Source organism: Lycorma delicatula, chromosome 10 (genome assembly GCF_047948215.1).
Source record: "Lycorma delicatula isolate Av1 chromosome 10, ASM4794821v1, whole genome shotgun sequence".
In the NCBI taxonomy this organism is placed as follows: domain Eukaryota; kingdom Metazoa; phylum Arthropoda; class Insecta; order Hemiptera; family Fulgoridae; genus Lycorma; species Lycorma delicatula.
The window spans coordinates 76,883,276-76,909,356 of NC_134464.1; the positions used below are offsets into that span (position 1 = coordinate 76,883,276).

At 25.7% G+C, this 26,081-nt stretch overlaps 1 protein-coding gene across 9 annotated transcripts in view; it reads right to left on the reverse strand.

Moving 5' to 3' along the window:
* Positions 1–4,185: 4,185 nt before the first annotated feature.
* Positions 4,186–26,081, reverse strand: part of Zasp52 (Z band alternatively spliced PDZ-motif protein 52) — a 427,403-nt gene continuing 405,507 nt past the window's right edge. For all 9 annotated transcript variants that reach the window (XM_075377465.1, XM_075377463.1, XM_075377464.1 and 6 more), the window contains 2 exons: positions 20,592–20,707; positions 4,186–7,513 (listed from right to left, as the gene is read on the reverse strand). In XM_075377465.1, the coding sequence (XP_075233580.1) occupies positions 7,436–7,513; positions 20,592–20,707 (194 nt within the window). In that variant the 3' untranslated portion in view covers positions 4,186–7,435. The remainder of the gene's footprint in view (positions 7,514–20,591; positions 20,708–26,081) is intronic.

Sequence of the window (26,081 nt, forward strand, 5' to 3'; positions counted from 1 at the left end):
TACACAGCTAATTGATAAACAAGTGGAGGTACTACAGAATTGTAATAGAAACAGCGCTGCTAACTAGAAACAGCTCATGCTTTCGTTCATCTAACTCGCTGATGTCTATATATATATAACTGGATAGAGGACTATGTTGGAATTGGTAAAATTTAAAGCAAAACTAGCGCCACTAAATTAGAGGTAGAATTAAATAAAATGAAATGGCACATGCGCTAAGTGTAAGAGTAAGGATAAAACGTTTTAAACCGTTTTATTTAGTTCCCAGCCGCTCATTCTGCAGCGCTGGAGTATGCTTCAATATTGTACACTTAATTTGTATTTTACGCCGTAGTCACCTACTCAGTTATATAGAAAATCACTGGTCAACTATTGCGTGCTACCAAACACCGGCACTCAATAAAGTTGTTTACGATCTCAGTTTTTATATTTATTCCTACTAGTGTACTATTAGATGTAAAACAAAAGAACATCATCAAAAGTTAATAAATAATTGCGTTTTTCGTTTATTACAAACAAAGATATATTTAACTAATTAGATTTGACTTATGTATAATTTTTTTTTGTAAACAGTTCAATGGCGGCTCGTAGTTAATATTAGTGGTGGTGCTGCTCCATAAAATTCTTTCCTGGGCCTTTTCAAGGCCATGGTTAAAGATTTCTGTAAAATAATGTAAACCGAAAAAATGAATAAAATAAAATAGCTAGAAGCAGGATAATAATTTAATTCTACACCTTACGACATTCAAGAGTATGTTACATGGCTTTAAAGTACATTGTACTTAAAACCAGTATTCGGTTTAATCGAATAAATAAAAAAATTTCAATACAGATAATATGTGTTAGTATTATTACAAAATAACTTACTAAAATGTCCGCTTAAAAACTCTATAGTCCAATGGTAATTAATTTAAATTTCTATTTACACAGAAACAAATACATAATTAGTTTTTATTAATTACCTTCTCTTTCGCCCTTCCAGTGTGTTTTTAGAGATTTATTAATGAAAGAGCCCTTGCTTTCCGCCATCTTTTGATCACTACTAATAAAACAACTAAACCACTTTCATATTCCTTCCACCGAGTAAACTAGAAATTGGAACGAACAAGGAACGTTTCACGCACACGCGCAGTATAAAAAAAAAACTTCCTTCCATCAGCACGCCAGGGTTGGCACTACGAGAGCAACGGTGCTCTCTCTTCCTCGCGTGCAACTTCCTTTGTGCGCATGCGCACAACAGCCAAACACCACGCCGCTGGAACTATGAAACGCTCAGTTCCATGCAAATATTTTTATACCTTTTTCATAAACTGGGAAACGCCATTGACATTAAGCTTAACGATTATATATTGTACAAATATAAAGAAAGGATTCAATATATTAAATGTTATCGATAACATCAAGTGGAAATACAGGTGCTGCAGTTCCACAGTGCCTATACGCGGGCCAATGAGTTATAATATGAACTTTATTCCTTTCTATTTTGAACTATCATTAAAAATATTATCATTGATAATATTTTCATATTTTGATAATTGTCAGAAATATATAGTGATATAAGAAGTCATAAGTTTGGCATATATCATTCAGAAAAGGCTTACTGTAGATTATAATAAAAAGACTACATTTTAGAGAATACTAATAAATCCATTTTTAAGAAAATAAGATTATTTTTATTGTAGTAATGTGAAACAAATCAAGATTGTTGATTTGATGATACAGTTATTTAAAATTTGAATCTGCTACCTAACTTACCCACCTGAGTGCACAATCACAGGCTTCATCTGCATAGTGGCAATACAAGACATCGAATGACAAATGATGCAAACTTGTTTGTCATGAGATTACTAGATCATGTGGCATCTTCTAGCCCTAATAAGAACACCATATTCATTTGGCTCATTGAGTGCAATTAACTATATACTATCAATCTAATCTATGGCATTAATAGTCATCCAGTAGGCATATGTTATTTCCCACACGGAACCAGATTTGTAATTTTCATCATTCCTACAGCAAATCACAGACCACAATGCCTACTCAAAGGGATATGTGAATCAACTCCCACATTCATGGAATTTCACAGAGCCATCAATTTCTATCAGGAGCAGACTGTAAGTTTCAACCATAGCCATCAAATCTTCATTTGATGGCTATGGTTGAAACAATCTGGAGCAACCATCACAGAAACTTGGTTCAGCCTGCAATCACATGATAGAAGGCGTAAAGCCCAAACGTGGTCGGAGGAAGTGAAACGTAAAAAGCCATGTTTGAAAATAAAATATTTTTCTTGCCCTTTTGCAGATCCTTTTACACTACCCCTATATTTCCACACCTCGACAGACTAACACAATGAATATTTTGATGTTACTATGCCATAAGAGCACAAACAGCAACCACGATACAGAAACTTTGGTTTGTGTCAGCAGATGGATCAGACATCTGTAGTAAAGGCAAATTCTACCTGAATTCATGCTCCTTTATGGCCTATGACTTTTGGTAGCGTAAAGTCTCTAAACCTTTTTAAAATTACGTTAGTCTCTAAAGATGAACTAAAAAATGAGAATTTAGGCCCCCTGTTAACTTCTTAATAATAAGGTTTGGATAAGGAAAAAAGGAAGTGGATTACTACAGGTAAAAATCTGGTAGACTTAACTTAGAAATAAATAGACTTGTAAAGAAGGAATATTCTTCATAAAATAATTTTTTTTTTGTTTTCACAAAGTATTATGCATTTTAGAGTAGACAACTTTTGAAAAACAAACACAACGTTGTCAATTGGAATTGACTTCCACAGAAAATGCAGAAAAGGAGAAGGGAGAAATAGTAAAATTAAACAAATCATTAGAGCAGATGAAATTATATGTAAAATAGGTCAATTATAAAAAAAATTTGGTAGTCAAAAATTTCTTGAAGAAATTTTATTTAAAATTAGAAATGACTCATTTTCTAACCACTTAGAATTGTGCTTCAAAAAATATTTTCAAATTTATTTTACTTGACCATTCCTTTTTATATTTATGAATAAACGAGGTACATAAATTAAAGTTACTAAGAAAATAAACACCCTTTAAAATTCACATCATAAAAATATGACACGCATACGATATTAATCAAATTTAATTTTATAGTAACAAATAAAATCAATAATCACTACACACATCAAACATCCTACCTGACCGTATGTAATAGTCGTAAATTCAATCGGTAACCTGACTGTTTGGTAAACTAAACTTGTTCAAGTGAATCTGAAAACACTAGTATAATAATCTTTTGTGAAAGTAAACCACTACAAAAGTTTTTGCATATGTTATTTCGGTACAATTTTGTTATTCTTATTTAATTAACATAATACTCATTTAAAACTTATTTCTTTTAAAATAATTTTATTACGTATAATTTACAATTCAAGTAAATAAAAAATAAAGTATCAATAAAGCATATAAATTAATTATATATGGCAAATAATAATTTTATTATTATTTGCATAATACATTTAATACACAATCTAATTGTAAACATGTAGTAAAAGCGATGTTACCGCTCTTATAATATTATTCCCCACTAGTATAACATCAGCAGGACAACTGCTATTGCAATATATCGGGAAATTTAATGGTTTATCACATTATAAACAGACAGAGGTTTCCTAACCACTTTAACATTAGCATCATTAAAAATAATACCACTGAAGAAGGAGGTAAATAATAACTTTTAAAAGATCTTCTGGAAGCATAATTTCAAGCAGTTTGAAATTATGTAGTTTTTAAGTTGTTATTAAAAAAACTTTTGTACAGTAGTGAAACATGGACAGTGGGGAAAAATAAAAGTTTGATGCTTTTGAGATGTGTGTTTGGAGGAGGATCCAGAAGATAAAATGGGTGGACAAAGTAGCAACTAATGTAGAAGTATTAAGAAGAATAAATGAAAATAGAACAATATTAGCAACTATCAGAAGGAGAAAATGAAACTGGATTGGTTATATAATTAGGGGAAAAATAATAATATAAATACAGTTCTTGAAAGCTCTGTTGAAGATGAAAAAAAAAAGGAAGGAAGAGGTTGAAGTTAATAAATGATATAAAAGGTAGTGAAGAATACGATGATATGAAAAGAAAAGTACAAGACAGAAACAGGTAGAGACGACAATAGTTCCAGAAACCTGCCAACAGGCAGAACACCACATGATGATTAAAAAAAAACTTTATTCACATATTTTGCTATCAAGTGAAAAAAAAAAAACTAATAAACTATTAATAACATTTATTAGAATTAAAATACGGCAATAATATAATTAAATAAGCAAAAAATTCTTGCCGCAAGGATCACAAAAAAAAAAAAGACTAAATGAGAACATAAATAATTATATTTGTATATTATGGTAATTTTTATAACTTAAATTTTCATTTTCTAAACTAGGAACATAAACATTAAATAACATGTGATATATATAATCTTACACAATAGCAATAATAATTAAAGTTAAGATATTAACAAAGTAAAACAAACAATCCAGATGTTTATAAAATTTCTTTAAGTATACGTAAATTTGAAAAGTTAAAATTTTTAGTATAATATATCATATATAGTGACATGATAAGTTAAAAATTAAATTAGAAATCTAAAACACAGTTAAAAATAGAATTATGGTAATTGCATGAAAACTAACCAAATTAAAAATTATATAATATCAATATAATTTTACATAACAATTAAAAATCCATTTTAAAATACATAAAATACATTTCTTAATTAAAATCCATCAATTTTATTAAATTAAAATTTTTATAATTTATTTAAAAACTATAAATAAACAAATATTTACATAAGTACCTAATTTAAATATTTATATGTTTTTTTAATTCAAATTTATCATAACGTATACACATATATTTTTTAATAACTATTTCATTTTCATTTTTTTAAATATACATAACATTTTTTTTTAATTATAAAATTATTGAATAAATTAATATGAATTTTAAATGTTTTAAATGCTGAGCAATATTTTTTTTATTTCTATCAAAAAAATTTTGATTTTACAATATTTTTTTCAAAGGTGTTTTATGTAATCCAGATTTGAATATTTTGTAATGTAAGACTCATTTCCTGTATTTCCTTCTTATACTATCATGGTATCATTAAGTTAGTACCAGAGCATCATATTAATTTTGAATAGTATAAATTGAAAACCATACAATCCATATTTAAAAAATATAAAACAAAGATTAAATTTTACTAATATTTATAAAATATTATCAATATATTTATAAAATATATTTGTAATCAAAAATTGTATAAAAATATTAAGTAATAATCAGATTTTGTTTTTTTTTTAATGGATTAACACATAACAATATAACTGTATATGCAAACTTTGTATTGAATTTCACGATTACGTTGCACAACACAGATTTAATAATAGATTTTAATTTAATAAATGTTTTATTATGTACATATTTATATAAAAAAAGAAACATTCATTGCAAACTATATATATATCATTTTTTTTTTATTTATTTTTATTCTTGTAGTTATTAATAATTTTTGAATATATATATATAATCTTAAAAAAAAATTATATAACTAACATACCTAACAGTAATTCAATAATTAATTAATTACATAATAAAACAATCTGAAAGACGTAATGAATAGAGATGTTATAATACAAAAACAAAAAAAAAATTATTTAAATAAACATTGAATTAGGGTTTTCGTAAAAAGATAATAAAATTTAAAAACTATAAAATATTAATATTATCTTTGGTCAACTCTGTAATTTGTTCAATAAAATTTAAATTAAATTCATCAGTCACCACAAAAATAAATTAATTAAATGTACGCATTAATAAACTATAAATAAAAATTAACAAAAAGCAATACAATATAGGTAAATGGTTAATTAAATTAACTAATTAATAAGGAAGCTGGTAAGATAAATTATTAAGCTTAGCTAATTAATATAATTATAATATATGGCATTTTAAAATATATTTCAAATAATATATATTAATTTTTAAAATTGAAAAAATGAAAAATAAATGTTCAATTTCAATAAACCAAATTTTAAAAATTTGTTTTGAAAATTGTAATACTTCTTTCAGGATTAGGTCGAATAATAAAACTACACAGTACGTGCACAGTTTAGTAAACAGCAACGTATTACACGACAACACTGTGAATTATGACCGTTGTTGCCAAAGTGGTGTTTTAGACAATCCCTTAGAATTTCATTCATTATTCCACGTTAAAGAAATAGTAGATTATATTTATAAAATATATCAGGTTCTATTGTTGGTATGTGCGAAAACAGTAAATATGATTGCATTAACTCTGTAAAATATGCAATTAACACACTGATAACCTTCAGCGTATCATTTGTTATATTTATATGTGCATAATTAAACGTAATAGCAATATATCTGGCAACAATGATATCTATAAGACTAAAACCGTTTTCCTAGACCTTGCTGAAACTGTTGTTAAACTCAAAATGTTAAAAACAAATTAAATTGAGGAATTAATCTTATTTTTGTACATAATATTTGATATACATATACAAATTTTAGAATAAAAATTATTTGTACAAATAATAAAATTTAATAATTTTTTTAAATTAATTACTTTTCTTTAAAGTCAACTTAATGCTAATGGTCAAGAAAAACCTACTCGCAACATTACTATAACTGTACATCAAGAAAACTTATGGTTATAGAAATAAATGTTTTACATTTTTTCACATGTTTTCACATCCATTTTTTATGATTTTTTTTTTTGTTTAGGTTAAGATAGCAGGGATTTAGTGGGTTTATTACAGCTTGATGCGCAACTGACACCAACCTATTATATATAAGCTTTTGATGCTGTTTAAAATTTTATACATTTATACTTATTAAATGTTTTACACTGGGAAAAAAAACAAAACAATATTTTAAAATGTACTATATATTCACATAATTATTAAAACTTTCTTTTTCAATAAAAAAAAGTCTGTGTAAATGAACGTACTTTATAAAATAATGAATTTCAATAGAATATAACAATTATATTTTGAAACCATAAATCTACAGCATAACAACTTTAAGAATTAACTGATAAAAACAACTATTTATATAATTATTAGTTGATTCGATAATTTATATAATAAAAACATTGCAAGTTGGTTTTCCTGTGAAATAATAAATTAATTTTAAATCAAAACAAATCTTTAAAAATAGATAATATTAAATAATGATAAACAATTAATAATGGTAAAATGATAAAATATGAATAATAATTACAGTATAATCAAAACAATAACAAAAAACAACAAACAGACACAAATAAATCATTGTTATAACACTTAAAAATATATATTTTTTTTACATAAATACAAATAAAATCTTCTTGAAGCCAAAATAAAATACAGAATCTAATGACTAGTATGGTATAACTAACGAGCATGATTTTTGCAAAATGGACGTCCACCTTTAGCATAAAAGCTTTGACCTTCTAAATTCTTCTTGCACATCTGAAACAAAAATTAAAAATAAACCTCTGACTAATTAAAATGTAGATGTATAGGTTTTATTTCATAACATAAACTTGAACTAAAGCATAGTAATGTGGTATGAAAATTATGCATTGTATTAAGAATTTCAAGCATGACCGGAATTCAAACCTGGATATTTTCACATGAAAAAGTAAGATAGTAAAAGACCATTTAATCAGCAAATTTTGATACATCATATATAAATTTATACGTTCGAAAGAAAATTTTGTTCCAACCTGACAAACAAGGACAGGCAGTCACATTGTAACATCCCACAGCACTGGTCTAGTGGTTAACTCATCAATACAAATCAGTTTATTTTGAAATCAAGAGTTCTAAGATTCAAATCCTAATAAAGGAAGTTACTTTTATACGGATTTGTGTATTAGATCATAAATAACGGTGTTTTTCGGGGGTTGGGTTTCAATTAATCACACATCTCAGGAATGTTTGACCTGAGACTTACAAAGCTACACTTCATTTACATTCATACATATCACCCTCATTCATCCTCTAAAGTAATATGTTATGGTGGTCCACAGGTAAAATAGAAAAAGGGAGTCACCTTGTAACAGAGTTTACTGATGATCTTTTACAAGGTGGTAAGATGGATGGGTGATTCCTAATTTAAATCCATGATGATGGCTTTCAAACTGGCTCCATTTTGGAGCTTAAGCTTTTTCAGTAATTCAAACACCACAAAACAATATACAATATACACTAATGCAATAATTTTGAAAGAATAATAATAATATTTATAAGAATCTCGAAGTCAGATACAAATAACTAATTTGAATTTTAAGTAGGAACACCCTCCCCCACCACCACTCCAACAAAGGAGTTTATAATAAACTCTATTATAAGCTGATCACCTGCCCTTGTAAACAAATACAATTTGAACAATAATTTACAAAATAATAAGATTACTATAACAAGATAAAGATTTTTTTAAATTTTATTTAATATACATTGTACTTACTGCAATATGTTGTCTCAATTTCAATAAGTTTTTTTTTTTTTGTCTTCAGTCATTTGACTGGTTTGATGCAGCTCTCCAAGATTCCCTATCTAGTGCTAGTCGTTTCATTTCAGTATACCCTCTACATCCTACATCCCTAACAATTTGTTTTACATATTCCAAACGTGGCCTGCCTACACAATTTTTCCCTTCTACCTGTCCTTCCAATATTATAGCGACTATTTCAGGATGCCTTAGTATGTGGCCTATAAGTCTGTCTCTTCTTTTAACTGTATTTTTCCAAATGCTTCTTTCTTCATCTATTTGCCGCAATACCTCTTCATTTGTCACTTTATCCACCCATCTAATTTTTAACATTCTCCTATAGCACCACATTTCAAAAGCTTCTAATCTTTTCTTCTCATTGAATTTTTTTAAATTATAAAGAAATTTTAATTTTAATTTTTTGAATTATAATTATTATTTTCAATAAGTTATTATGAATTATTTTCATGTTTATATTCTTTCCAGCTAAATAATGAAAACTCTTTGAAAAATTTATCAAAAGAAGATTATTTTAATATTTATCTTATCAAAACCTTTCTTTTTCTTTCTCTCTTTGTTTACTCCACTTTATTAAAACCTTTTACTTTTTCTTTTTCCTGTTTAGCTTCTGGGAATTACCGTTCAGGTATTACTTCAGAGGATGAATGAGGATGATATGTATGAGTGTAAATGAAGTTTAGTCTTGTACAGACTCAGTTCGAACATTCCTGAAATGTACGGTTAATTGAAACCCAACCACCAAAGAACACCATTATCTACAATCTAGTATTCAAATCCATATAAAAATAACTGCCTTTACTAGAACTTGAATGCTGGAACTCTCGACTTCCAAATCAGTTGATTTGGGAAGACGCCATTCACTACTAGACCAAGCTGGTGGGTTGCCTTACTAAAACCTAACCTAACCTAACTTAACACAACTTATGCTTAATTTGTTCAGAAATTGAATGTTTGTTTATATAATCTGTTACTGGTAATAATAATTAATATATTTGTTAATTAAAGAACTTACTTATAACAATAACTAATGCTCCCCTACTGCAAATTATTAAATTTTATCCATGTTGATTTGAGTTTAAGTGCTCACATATTTATTTCTAGTAAGGTAAATTATCTGAAGGTGGAAAGATAAAAGTTGTGGAAAAATTTAATTCATAATTATTGTAACATTCCTTTAATGTTATGTTATTAATATTTTAATACGAAGCAAATAATCAAAATTTATTGACATATACTTATATATTCACAAATTGTACAGTTTTACTAACAGGTGTATCATCAAAAAGTAAATTAATTGTTGGAATAAAGAAAAAGTAAATAAGTAAGATCAATAAATATAGATTAATTTCAAAAAATCAATGATAGTATAATTAATATATAATACATAAATATATTAATGAGAACATGTAAACAAATAGTAAAAATTCTACACATTGAAATTGTCTTATAAATGTATAAGAAATGATACACATTATATAAAAATTCTTCTATTCCCATCGAAGAAAGTATTACTGCATGTTAAATTTGTTGTAAATTATAAAAATGGTAATAAATTTTATCATGAGAAAAAGTCCCAATTTTACCCACCAGGCAGCTCAGTCATTAATAGTTGATATCGCTGTGCCACAAGCAAAGCATAAAATAAATGATCCAAATAAAATATTCATTTACTGAAAGACATTTGTTAAGGAAATGCAATGATAATATCCCAAAAAGTTTCCAATTTTATTAAAAGACTTCCTATCAAATCTTTTGTAACAAAAGATTAAAAATCAACATGCTAATGAAATGGAAAACACATTTAAAGATTCATATGCACTTATCATTAATTTAATGATAACACTTTATTCTTGAATTTAGAATTTTAAATATATTCTTATAATTGAACTATCAAATAACATTTGTTTGAACATGAAGCTCTTATAAATATGAAAATTCAAAATTATAAAAATGTGGCATATCTCATTTTTAACAAATATAAAAACACAAATAAATTTTTTTAAAAATACTTAGATTATTAACAATATTTTGTTTATAGTCTCCAATTCTCCTCTTACAGCAATCCACAACCATTCTCTTAATATTAATTTCTAAGTTAGAATGATTGAAACAGGTAGAATATTAATAAAAATTTACATATGTTGTACTGAAAACAGCCATTCAACAGCCAAATTGAAATAGAATTACATCTGAAGTTAGTTAATTTAAATCTGTCCTATTTAAACAAATATAATCAATAATTTTAAACAAACATTATTTATTGTTTATGTTTGTAAAAACATAAACAATAAATAATGTGGTAGTATTTTTCACTATTTTTCATGTGGTAGTATTTTCTCCTCAACTCTCTCTCTCTCTCTCTCTCTCTCTCTCTCTCTCTCTCTCTCTCTCTCTCTCTCTCTCTCTCTGTGTGTGTGTGTGTGTGTGTGTGTGCGTGTGCGAGCGTGTGTGAGAAATGGTAGAGAAAATTGAAGAAAAAGAATGGTGGAGAAGAGATAAACTATTAATAAACAAGAACAAGTAAAGACAAAAATGATTTTACAGAAGAGAGATCATCTGTTCTTCGAATAATAATTAAATTAAAGGCTGGAGCATAATATATTTTTCAACATTTAATTGAGGATTTCAGCCCACAATAAGCAGAAAGCTATTACTTTTGAACTGAATTATATTATTACACAATTAATACTCATCTTTTCAGTAGCTTTTAGAAAGTTTTTACTTCTACTAAATAATTCCCATGCTTATTACCTTTATTCATTTGGTTGTAAATGCTGTTAAAAGTTTCAACATGTAGTCTTCTATACCATGAATATGGTATATATAATATCCTACATTTCTAAGGATTTTTAATGAAAACAAATCTCTTATTAATTTTTTTTCTATCGTGATTACAGTGACAGGTATAAAAAAATTCTTTTTAACCAATTTCAAAAAAGAGAAAGTTCTCAATTCAATGTGTGTTTCTTTGTTTCTTTTTTTTACGTATCTTTAAAATTTACACTTCACAAAAAATTGATTTTGATCTTTCATTTTTTAATTTGTAGAGGATTTCCTCTGATGATTTCATTGTACATCTATTCTGCATATACTAAATAAAAAATCTTTAAAATGAAAAATCTGTTGTGTTCAAACACAATTTGAAGATATATTCTATTTTTTTAATATGATTTTTTTAATAACTATTTTTTTTTTTTATATTATCATAATGTATAGCTTTACACTGCACCGATATTAAAAATATTCAAGATGAAGAAAATTAAGTGGAAAACTTTGAATAAAAAAGATATACTCGTACATTTCAGAGAGTATTATCCCACGCTTGATACCAGTCTCTTTATGTCATTTTACATTATTCCTTTTCATATTTTTTTAGAAGACAAATGTTTTTTGCCCCCTTTGCATTTCTTATGAATGGTTTTTTTTTATGTAATCAAACTTTCTGTAGGCTGACCCATATTTTAAACTAAATAATTTAAAAAAAAGTATTATATCCACTTCAATGAAATACACTAAAAATAATAATTATTTTTCAGTTAGTTTTTATATTTCAACTTTTATAAGATGGCGCCAAATTAAAAACTACTAAAAATCTATAAATCATTAATTAGACAATAACTTCTAAAAGTTAAAACTTATAAGAATAAATAAAAATTATATATTTTTTTTATTTCTACTGCATTTTTAGTTAATTTTATCTTTTATTTTTAACTTATTCTATTGATTTATATAATTTTTTTTTAAATATTCTTTTCAACATTGCTCTCTGCATTAAAATATTGAAAGAAATTTTCTCATAATTCTGCTTTCAACTTATTGATGTCTAGTAGTTTTCATAAAATCATTTCCGTTGTCTAAGTGGGATAAGAATACAGGTATGACACATTTCTTTCCAAAACATAATATTAAGAATAAAAAACTAGATTCCTGCATTTTGTAGTTATATTTCTATTTTAATCATGAGTGTGTGTGTATGTGTGTCTGTGCAAGCACTTATACGGAGATGCACTTGAATTGTCACTGTCAATAAATTAGGGTGACAATCCCCAAGAAAGCACCATTAGTCGGAGCCCATTGATAAATCTACACCAATGAAAACTTAATTCTATTGTAATGGATCTGAACTTAGTCAGACTGGCAGCCTTCAATTAAATAAATTAACTACAATATTCTGACAACTAGGTCACTCTGATGGTTTAATTAGTAACTAGAAAGAACAATAATAAACATACATATATATATATAAAACAATACCATAAAATGTTATACTTCCTTCAATTATTTTGTCTTTTAATTGAATTAACAATTGATAAAGTAATTAGCATACTGGTTATTCTACCAACTAATTCTAAGTTCAGCTTCTGTGAAGTCTGACAATTTTTTAATTTTCTATATTATATACTTTACTACCAAATCCGCCTTACCTTATAATTATTTACATACATATATTTTTAAAAATTAAATTTGATTCTTATTTAAAACTAAATAGACCTGTAAAAATACTGCACATATAAAAAAAATGCTTGCAAGAAATATAAACGTAAAACCCCTGTATCTTCATAAAAAAAAAATTAGAATGACATTGCTACAAGTCCCTAGATAATAACCTATGGTATGATTCCTGACTCTCAAATATCTCCAAACCCCTTTAAGATCCCAACCCAATCTTTATAAGCATCACTGCTCCATATATATATATATATATATATATATATATATCAAAAAACAAAAAAAAAAATCACCAAACACAATAACAGAAAACCTAAAAATAAAACAAAAGTTAACTTTCGCTGGATCCCACATCATCAGTCAGTACAAAATTCTACAATTACATCAAAGAAATAAAAACTTAAAAATTTAGAAAAAACGTAACCACAAAGAATTGAACGACACAACTCACTGCCAACTGGAATGATAATAAATTTAAAGTCATGCAACTATGATTGTAAACACTGTTGCCAAATACTACAACCCACTATGTCTTTAATTAAAGAATCATCAAAAACGATCTGTTGATTAATCATTTCATTTTGTTTAAATTTATAAATGTAATAATTTTCAAGTATAACCATTCTTTTATTATATTGTTACAAATTTCCAAAATTTCTAAATTATTTTTATAATCAGTAATAAATACTATGCTTATATATCAACAAATGGTTGGCCATATTAGACACATCTCTCTTTTTATTTCTGTAAGCATTGTATGTTCCATAAATATTATTCTAAAAGATCTGTTAGTTTTACAAATATAAATTTTATTACATTCATTAAATTTAATTTTATACATTCCGTTAAATCCTCTCCATCACTTTTATTATTCCTTAAATATTTTATAATATGGTTATCTGGTTTGTAAGCTTTTTTACATTTATTTTTATCATAAACATTAGTAATTTTTTCTATTATTTTATTTGTAAAATTGTATTCTAAGAAAAAAATATTAATAATCTCTGTGTTATTTTCTTGTTGCAATTGTGTAAAACTATCATGATACTTAATTCTTTGCTTTTTATATATATTTTCTATAACTCCAACATCCAGACCATTAGATACTGTTATATATTTTATTACATTTATTTCCTTCTTAAGTTTGTTTTCATTGTTCTTTGTATAATGTAAAGCGCTAAAAATCAAGTTTTTATATATACTGATTTCTTTGACCACAGGTGATTAGAATTTACATGTATTGTAATACTATTTGTTGTAGTCTTTCTATAAACTAATGTTCCTATAACGTAGGGTTTGTTAATCTCAATCTCAATATCTAAAAAAATTATTTTTTTCTGTGTTGTTATTTGAGATTAATTGACAATGATCATTATGTTGATGATTATTTGAATCTTCAGAAATTTTGATATGTGTAGAAATTACCATGTTAAAATTGTAGATCTTTAGTCCAAGCAGTCCTGAGTTACTAACCAAAATAGATATCAACACACACACACACACACACAACAGAGAAAGAGCTATTTATATATATATATGATTGAGTAGAATATACCCTCTTCCCCTTTTTTAATTTCTTGATATTTCAAGACCACTGCACAAAAATGATAATTATAAATTTCCCTTTTCATAATATATTCTACACTGTAACAAATAATAAGAAGGAATCAAGCAATTGACATGAAAAAAATATAATCCAGTACACAAAAAAAAAAGATTTAAGTAGAAAATGCATTTAATTTTTTCATTTAAAACTCTTCCACTTAAGTTTTTAAGTTATTAATTAAACTGAGTTTAGCATGAAAATTTATACGCCATAATAAGAGAACCTTTTTTTATAAAATAAATATACAAACATCAAAATCAGTCAATTTAGTAAACAGTACGGCTTACACAAAAAAGAATTTAAAAAAACATAAGGTGAAATAGAAAAAACTCTTCCTTTTATTAAAGTCTGTAACAAATAGAAATAAATAAACTGTTGGGCAAGGACCAATTTGCTTTGACAGTTAAAAGAATATGTTGCACAGCACTAACTCCTTAATGTTAAATAATAATAAATCTATCTTATTTTTTTAAATTTATTTTATCAGTTCTTCGACTAATTTGATATCTCCATTCCTTTAATTTCCTAATCAATCTTATAACTCCAACAATATTTAATATATCCTACACTCTGAATCTATTTTATAATTAAATTCCAACAAATTTTTTCTTTAAAAATGCATCTTAATATATCCAAATAACAATTTATAATTAATAAATTATATATATATATATATATATATATATATATATATATATGAACTTTCTATGTTTTATCTATTTAGTTTTAACATGATTTGGAACTCTGTTCCAGCTTCAGAAAGTCATTCACTGAAAGTTACCATCACAACAAGATAAAATAAAAAAAAATAAAAACACAAAGTCATAACAGTGACTCATGGATTAGTCTCTATGTGGATGACTGTGTGCACATGTCATGTTCATGCATGGTTTTATGTTCTGTTGATTGTTTATATATGATTTTGTGTTTTTATGTGCATGTTTGTTTTTTATTTTTCATTTTATGAAAAAACTCACTTGATGTGATAACAACCTCCAGTGAGAGATTTTCTGAAGATGGAGCAAAGTTCTGAAAAGCATTAAAAGTAAGTAGGTACTGCATTGAAAGTTCACATAGATGAATATAATTTATGAAATTAATTAATCTTTCTTTCTTATCATTTTTGTTCTCAACATATTTATTTATTATTAAATTAAAAATACTTGAAAGCTTTTCCTTACAGGCTCTAATTTAGTTCATGTCTTTTAAATATTCTGAAATAAATTTTTTTTTCTTGTATTTATCTGAAGATCTCTTCTACAAAGTTATGCATCAAAAAGAAATAAAATGATTTTGTAAAAAAAAATATACAAAATTACACAAAAAAGAGATACGATGAATGATATGATTAAAAAAATACTCCGTTTAAGGTGGAAATTTTAATTTGTATGAAGATACAACTTAGAAAAGAAAAGCCAGTGATTCTACAGTATAAGGAATGACTTGAATGAATTAAAAATAAATAATTTTCATTTTAAAATACTCTTTTTTTATAAAGGGTTCAATTATATTTTATACAAGAGATTTTAAGTTAAAATTATATAAAATTTATGTACGTAAAATAGAAATAACATAAAGTAAATGTTGCATATTTATTATTCAATCACATGTTTAATTTAACAGGCAAGTTATTCAAGCTGAAGAGAAGTTAGAACAAATTAAATTGCACCCGTACTGAAGAAAAGTCATTTACGCAAGTTGTACAATTTTATAATACAGGAACTGTTAAGGGTTAAGTCCATTTATTACATTTACAGAAGCAATACCAGGAAACTGAAACTACTACTCTTGTATTAAAAACATTCCTAACATTTTTTTAACATGATAAATAAATGCAAAAGGAATAATAATAAGAAAAGGCTATTTTATAGAATAAACGCTATTTAATAGAATAATTTATTCTATAAATTCTATTTTATAGAATTTTATTCTAATATTTTTATATAGATAAAATAAAGAATTAATAAAGAATCTTAAAAGAAAAAGATAACATAAATAAAATTTTATGCAATTAAAATTTTGACTGATTTTGAAGTAAATATACTTGTATGTTTAAAAGAAAAATATAATTTATATTAAAATAACTTAAATAAAATATTTTTTCAATTCTTTAAACTCTGAACCAAATTAAAAATTATCAACTCCCTAACTCTTAATTATAATGCTGATTTCCAAACGTCAAAATTTACACTCAAAAACGACCTATTTCGACCTTTTATGAAGTTAACCTTTCTCAGTAGTTAGAAAGAAGTAAATATTTTAAGATGTGCCAAAACTCTCAATTCAACTTTTATTTTCCCGATGAGAAAGTATGATCATGTCAAAAATGGGGTATTGCGTTTATTGCAAATCTTTATATTTAAAGATCCAGTTACTTCATCTAAACCAAACAAAAAACATATGAATGTATGTGTGTTGCAATGCTTTTGGCCTTATATCTCAGGATTGACTGAACTGATTTCTTCAAATTGATTGATCATATTATTTTTTTCAAAATTCATAAGGGGTGTGGGAGGATATCGCAAAAAAAAACTCTTTAGATTTTTTTTAAAGGCATTTTTGAGAAACTTTATTAAAGCAAACTTATTACTTACCATACATAAATAAATAACCCAAAAAATTATTTTAAAAAAAATTCTCCACCTCTTAAAATTGAAACATGTTTCAAAAGTCAGACTCTCAAAACTTTCTGGAAGCCAAAAGGATTTTGCAATGAAAACATTGTGCAAGGTTCATGTCTTTGATGACTTGATCAGCATAGCCAGAAAAGTCATGCAATACTTGACCAGTTTTTTTTTAATCACGGGTTGATGAAACATCAAAATATACAAAAAAAAAAAATAAATAAATAAGAATGGTAATTGCTCATTTGTATGCTGTGTCCATATTCATTGGCACCTATTTGAGTTAATAATTATTGATTGGTTCAATCGAAGTCTTTAAATTTGGCATGGTGAATTTTAAATATTAGGTATTTTTCCTATTAAAGTTGGAATCTCAAAGGGATAGGATTATAAAGAGCAAATCTGAGGATCATATCTTGAATTATTAGCTAGGAAAGTTTAACACTAAGATATTTTTTAAATTTTATTTTACAATTTTATTTTTTTTATTTTTTTTTAGATATTTTTATTTGGTATATGACTACATCTACAAAATCTTTTTCATATGAAATAAAATCATTTGCAAAAATAACAAAAAATATTGTATCATCATTAATAAAATGAAACGGAATAATATTAAATAAATATTACTGAGCATAAGCTATCTGAAGAACAAGAATATACATTATCTTTTAGTTCTTTTTTACACTAGTTTTTTGAATTTTTTCCTGAATTCCTTTCAGTTTCAGAATAGCATTAAACTATAAGCATTATGTTATAAAAACTAAATACTAAAAAATGATGACAAAGTTTTAAACAACTTTTCAAATCATCTATGAAATTTAGAAAGTATAATTTGGTCTGTTTAGTGAAGTATAAGGTTAGAATATGGGTAAATACAGATATATATATATATATAGGTCAGATTTCTGATTATCTGGTTACAGCCTTGCAAAGGTCAATCCAGATAATTGGGATTCTACTATATAGTATTTCAGTCACTTAGGTTCATTAAAAAGATGCTACCTCAGGATTGTTTGGTTTGGGTTCAGAAAAAAAAAACTATCAACCCTTCACTAAGGTCATCATTATAACCAAAAATTATTGTAAAAATACCATTATATTCTTCATGACTGAAAAAATATTGGTGTAAAATAAAAAAAAAAAATGAAATTATTGTAAATATTGATGTAAAAATAATATACAAAACAACTAGGGTTACATAAGACATTTAAGTATTAAAGATCTCTAAATACAACAACATTTCTGAATATTATATATTCAGAAAATAATATAACGAATATTGTATTAACAAAAATTTCTAATAATTGTGTATTATAAATAAACAGTTTTAACAGTGTTTTTTCCCCTATTAAATACCATATTTTTATACTTCAATTTAGTGTTTAGTGATGGTAAATAAATATCAATAAATACACCAAGCTGTCATAACATCAACTTAAAATTGCATAGTAGATAATGAAAGAAAGATTTCTTCGCTGATGATTTAAAAGATTTATTTGTATTAAAGCAAAAGAGGTTGACAAAATTAAAAGTAAACAGGTTTCTCTCTCTCTGACGTAAGATAAAAATAACTGTTTGATAAATATTAAATCCAATAAAATAAAAAAAGGACGTGGTTATTTATAATGCTTGAGTAGAAAATTTCTGTTAAAACTAATTTATTTCTTATGTCACTTTATTTCTTATGTCAGAATCCTCAATCAGGTGATAGATCACAGACTGCCAACTCACTCTCCTTACCCCTTTCTACTTCTATATGCCTACTTATCTTATTTTCCTTAATCTTAGTTATTCATTTTTACTTTGATCTTCCTTTTAATCCTTCTCATTTACCTCCCACTTTAACATTTTTAATGTCATTCTTCCTTATCTCATTTTCTTAATATAAACAAAATTTGTACACATGATATATAAAAAAAAAACATTGAATACGCTATGCTATTTTCAGGAGTAATTTGAGTGTTATCAGTTCTGCAACATTTTCTCAAAGCAAGTAAAATACAAATAACATAAATTTAACTTCCTGGTTCATTCCAAATTATTTTACTTTAAAACAAATAATAATAACAATGAAAAATCAAAGAAGTCATTAATAATATTGACTATTTATAAAATTCATGGATAGAGTACAAAATAGTTAGCTACATATGTTAAAATTTCCTGTCATTTGCACAAGAAGTTAAATCACATCTAAATTTTAAATTTATTATTAACCTTTGTATATTACTTTTTTATTTAATTTTTTAACCTGATGAGAATTAGTTTAAAAAAAAAAACACCCCCTGTCATTGCCAAACATGTGAGTAGATCTCTGTCCTTACCACTTTGGTTCCTTATATCACTCTTTTTGTGTATTTCAACCTCAAAACATCAAAAATTTAAACTCCAGAACATTCAGTTTACTTTTATTCTATAAGCAACATTTGAAAGATTGAGGGAATTTTTCCAATTTTATTCAGTTTCGTTTATTTTCTTTTGATAAATTTTATTAAAACTGAAAAAGAGAACTTATCCTCTATTTTTTCAATTTTATTAAAAGTTGAACACTATCAATGTCCCAAATACACTGAAACCTATACCAAATCCCATTATTATATTTTAGACTGTTCCAGAAAAATTAAACTACCTAAATGTGAACGCAAGCATGCACATGTTCAATTCACACACACATAACATACACACACACACACACACACACACACACACACACACACACACACACACACACACACACACACACACACAGAGAGAGAGAGAGAGAGAGAGAGAGAGAGAGAGAGAGAGAGAGAGAGAGAGAGAGAGAGAGAGAGAGAGAGAATTTATTAATTTTTCATAGCAGTATTCAAGCAGCTGCTATATTTTTTTTAAAACATGGATAATGTATGTGATTACAAAAAAAATTCTTATTTTCTAAGTAATAATGTTTAGTAAGTATAATTTATTAGACATTTTACGAGAAATTCAAGAGATGCAATGGATTAGGTTTTTAAGGAAAGTGTTATATGAAAGGAAGATATATATATATGTTTGTATTTGTAAGCAAGGTGTTATATAGAAAGTACATCACTTTATGAGAAAGGAATGATCAGATGTGTATGGTTTAAGAGGCAGAGGTTATAGGGAATGTTATGATAGGATTGTGTATTATTGAGATTTATGTATTGTGAATGTGCTCTGCATTGTGTACATGTGTGTGTGGCTTGTGGGTTACTATATTGTTGAAGAATAAGTAAGGGATTTACTACAGCGAGAGTAGCCCTTAGAGGATATCCCCTACACGGTTGGAAGAGGAGAATCTGTGTGTTATACATTTAGATATATATTTGTGTATTCACATACAAACATACATACCGTGCAGTTGAAACACTGACTGTGGTAATTGTTACTAAGAGCCTCGACCCAACGATCTCCTGCTTCAATGGGGAAACCACATGAGAAGCATTTAGTAGTAAACAAATCGTTCCAATCTGAAAATATAATATTTCATCATTATTAATTAAATTTTAACTAAAATTTTTTAGAAATTAAATATTTTTATATAAATATGAGATTATTTAAAAAATAATTTCAAATTCTACTGACCTTTATCCAAATAAAATATAATATGACATTGCTATTCCAGAAAATAGAAATTTGTCAAACTGACCTTTAGAAAAATTTCCTGACTTTTTTCTAAAATTTACCTGAATATCAAAAAACTATTTCATTGCCCACTAAGAATGGCCTTTCTTAACAGCTGATGATTCTGTATGCAGATCAAAACATTATATATTAAGCAGTTTGAAATTCAAATATAATAATATTTAAAATGTCAGTATTGCTTGTTTATATCCATTTTTAATTTTTGGCTTGTATCACTAGTTTTAATGATATAATTAAGATTTTATTCTTCGGAAAGGATCAATTTCAACCTTAATTCAATTATGTGACACATGTATTCTCAGTCTTTTCTCATAAAGTATTTAAACTAAAAATCCTCTTTGTTAACATTTCTCAAAAATAAAAAAATAAAGTAATTTTTATTTTTATTTTAAAATTCAGTTGATGAAATATAAATAATAAATTTATAAACTACAAATAAGTTAGTGGAGCCCTTGAATATTTAAAATAAAATAAAAACATACATATAAAAACAAATAACATACACCATTACTTTTAGGAAACAAAAAGTAATTATGGTAGAAGCAATAAAATTCTGTTTCAAAAACTTTTCCTTCACTCAGATTGTTCACTTCAACTTTAAAAAGTTTCCCTTTTAGAAACACCAAATGACAAAACAGATAACCCATGTAAACTATTTTTATTAAATGTTATTTATTTAGTATTATTATTATTATTCCAATCACAACCCATCTAATTTAAAAAAATATGGGATACTAAAGCCATTGCTAATTTTCTATCATATCAGGAAATTACAGGCAAATCTTTAATAGAGAATGGTCATTACTACATTTAAAGCAAAAAATAATTGTTTCATTTATAAAAAAATTTATTCCAATAAAAATTTTTTATATTAGAAATAAATGGACACCAAATAATAAGAGTGCAGATCGAATAACAAAAAAAGAACTGAATTACTTTAGGTGTGGATTAAGTACAATGAAAAAAAATAATCATGGTAACGCAGCAGACAATATATCAAATCAAGGCTGATTGAAAAGGGTTGGAAAGTTAAATATCCATTACAGTTCCTGATCATTTAGTACAGAATGATATTACCATCTATTATTATTGATGAGTCACAATTAACTTTTAAATTACATTTATAGAAACAAAATTTAATAAAAAAAATTTATTTGTATTGTAATAAATTATAGTACAATTATAGTGTTTGAGCTGTTATAATTTTTCAATAACACAAAACCATAATACAATGTATATTAACTTTTTTTAAATTAATTACTTTACATTAATTTATTAAAAAAACTAATTAAATAGTAAGAAACACAAAATGCATTGAAATTAGAAAAACCTATCGGATAAATATGCAATTTCCTAACTTAATAACATTATCAAAAATTAACTTAAAAAACATGGATTTAATGCTTATTAAAATATATATTTTCATGTTTTTGCTCCTAAATCTCATATCATTTCAGTGATTATTATTATTATTATTAAATGAAAATTTTTTTTTTATTTTAATTTTGTACGCACATTTCTAAATTTAAATTATATATATATATATATATATATATATATATATATATATATAAATAATTAATACAGTTATTTTAGTAAAATAAGTAGAGAGGAAATTTTTATTCTTTTTCAATTTTTTTTTTTTTTTTTTAGCCACTATGGACTACATTATTTCAACTAATTTAATTTTCAGTTTTTATTTCTTCTATATATCTCTTTCATCATTTAAATTTATTTTAATTAATTAATTTATTTTATTGGGGGTGTTTATTTTTCTTGGATAGGTAATCATAAAAGGCAATTTTTTTTTCTGATTACATCTAATATTCTATATTCATGTATAGTTAGTTCATTATTGGGTCTTCTTCTGTATTATTTTCCATCTTTGATGGGCCCTAAGACCTTTTTGAGTGCAATTCTTTCTTTTGTTTGTTGGTTACTGATTAGAAATTTCTTGTTAAATGTCAAACATTCAGCTTCATATAAAGTGTAGTGTCTTAGTTTGGTATTCATTGATACTATTACTTATTTTATGTTTTTATTAATATTATTACTTTTTTTTTAATAAGTACCACATGGACTGAAATTAAAGATAAAAATCTGTATTTTGGTAATATTAACTAAATATTTTCAGATTTGCAATATAAAAGTTAATAATCTCATAAATTTTATGTATTGAAAAAAAGGGAATTTTTGTAGAAAAAACTTTTATTTTTTGAGATATAATGTGCAGGCATCGACTGCTATGATCATTTAGCCCAAATGGAAATTTGAAGCGTATGAACAATGCCATGCCTAACCAGGATTTGAATCCAGGACCTCCAGGGAAAAGCTCAGATGCTACCACGCTGGACATTTTAATTTGATCAGAACAGATTTTAATTTGATTTTTACATTAATTGATTGATTTTTTTTTTTTTTTTTGTAACTGTTACAAAATTATTATCAGAGGTAAAACTCAACTTTAACATTTTGTTATAAAGTACTCTTAGTTTAGTACCTGCTGTTGGAACAAAAGACTGGAATGACAGATTTTATATAAGCCTGCTGATGAAAAAATTATAAAATTTTCCACAAAATAATAATAATAATGAAAGATATATAAAAAATCTTATTTTAACTTTACGGATGGAAATTTAAATAAGTATACTAAACTAATTTAAACAGTTTCAGAAAAATAGATAGATAATAATTCGTATGTTATGGGTTCAAACCACGGATCGGCTTGGAATTTTTCACATGCTAAAAAATTCATTGTTTGTTAAAAAACCTGATCAAATAACTAAATATGACTGGGATGATGGGGCAATAATATGCTTTATGTCACAAAACAAAACTACTATTTATAAATAAAACAATTTATTATAAACTTTTTGTTTAATAAAAAGAAAAAAAATTACAAAATTAATTCATATTTACAATTTACTACTACTACTACTACTACTACTACTACTACTACTACTACTACTACTACTACTACTACTACTCCCTAACTTTGATGGTAAAAGAGAATATTTAAATTTATTTAAATACCACAATTAATGTGGAATCAATTACTGACGCAATCAAACGTAGGTATTATATTTATTAAATTCCATTCATTACTATTAATCTATCCATCTGTCTGTTTTGATGTGATAAACTCTGATAAATAATATTTATGTAATACTCTACCTCAATTTCATTAGAGGAAAAATGACAGATTTAAATATCATAAAAATTTTCTTTAGAGTACACCTCTTTTTAGTTAAAAATTTTTTCATTCAGTAAAAGTTTTAAAAATATGATTACGTAAACAAATATTGAAGATTATATAAATATTTTAATTTGAAATAAATGGATTTTTAATTCCCTCTATTTTACCTAATGGCTTTTTGATAAAATTTTCTAAATCAGAATGAAGTTTTGAACATTTTGATGACCTAACTTTTTTAATAAATTATTTTTAGAGGCCAAACAAATGATTTTAATGATAGCACAATACAATTTAATAACAGTTAAAATAGTTTTTCCAGGTTCTATTTTTGGTATTTTGTTTATTAATATTAGATTATTTAAAAACAGAAAATAATAATAATTAAATCACCGTAATCTCCTTTAATGATTTTTTAGAAAAAACGTATGATTCTATAGACAGCAAAACCCTAATAAACATGTTAGAAGGATTTAGAATAAGCACAAAACTGAAAAAAAAACATAATAAAAGAAATAATCACAGATACATTTCCAAAAATTAAATATATGGTTCTAGTATTGGAAACTTACGAAATCAAAACTGGCTCATGACATGGAGGATGGCCTATTAAAAATACTCTTTAACTGTCTTCCAAAAAATAATAAGATTGTGGAATATCAGATCGATAATCTCAGAAAAGAAAAACCAATTGTTTAGCTTTCACAGATGACTTTAAAATCCTATCAAAAGATTTGGAATCAGCACGAGCATAAATCAACATTTTAGATACAACAGCTAGTTAGTAAAACAGGACTAAAAATATCGATCGAGAAGACAAAAATTACAAAACATTAATAAATCTCCAAAAATACATACCCAAAGAATGGGAAAAGTAGAAATAGTCAAAGAATTTAGATGTCTAGGCCAACTTAGATATATAAAACAATGGATCTTTAAAAATCTTGAATATATGATAATTTCAAAAAGCTTGAAAATCAGATATTATAATAAAGTAATAAAAAATAAGAGTTTATACACATGTGAATGCTTAAACATGAACAGAAATATAAAAAAGCAAATGAGAAGAATTAGAAAAATAATAGGTCTTGTTAAGACAGAAACATTTAAACTTAAAAATATGAACAAAATGTCTAAATATGAGAAAAAATAGCGAGCACAATAATAAAGGAATGATTTCTGTACTTTGGTCACCGTATCTGAATGAGTATAACACGGTTAACTTAGGAAATTTTGATTTCTTACATATAAGAGCAAAACATAAATAGATTGGATTAAAGAAGTTAAAATTTAAAATGTAACAGAAAAAGATATTAAAAACAAAGATACCTTTAAAGAAAACATTATAAATTTAAAAGGTTTCCAAAAACAATAAACTTTTTAGGAAAGAATATCCTAAAAAGAACACAATGAAAAAATGCAGAGATAATGAAGAATACTGGAAGAGAGAACACACAAAGAGAGAAAAAAGGGAAAGGAAGTTGGAACATCATCCTAAGTGGCCAAAATCTAAAAGGAAAAAACACAAAGCACTGAACAAATTTAGAACACATTCATAACAATCTAAATGTTCACACTAATTGATTAAGAATACAAAAATACTTTAAAATAAGTATTGCTAAGTTCAACAGAATGTTAAATTCCTAATATACTATTAGTAAACATAATACAACTTCTACGATCCTAAGAGAACAAATTTAACAGGGCTATAAAATTCAAAATTGATAGATAGTCATACTTCTGAGATTCCCAATGTCTGAAGATAGTAATGACTTGTACGGTAATTCAAAATAATTACATATAAGTCATATGAATTACATTTTGTAATTATATAATTTACCCTAATGGATATGTCTTTTCTCACCACCCTCTAAATTTTCTTAAACTTGGTCCCTTCCGCTCCATAAATGGTTTTGTAGATACACATTCAAACCTATCAGTTTCTCCAAGGTGAGGATGCCAGGATTGATTTGACAGTTCCCAAAAGGGGTGTATTTTCTATGAGA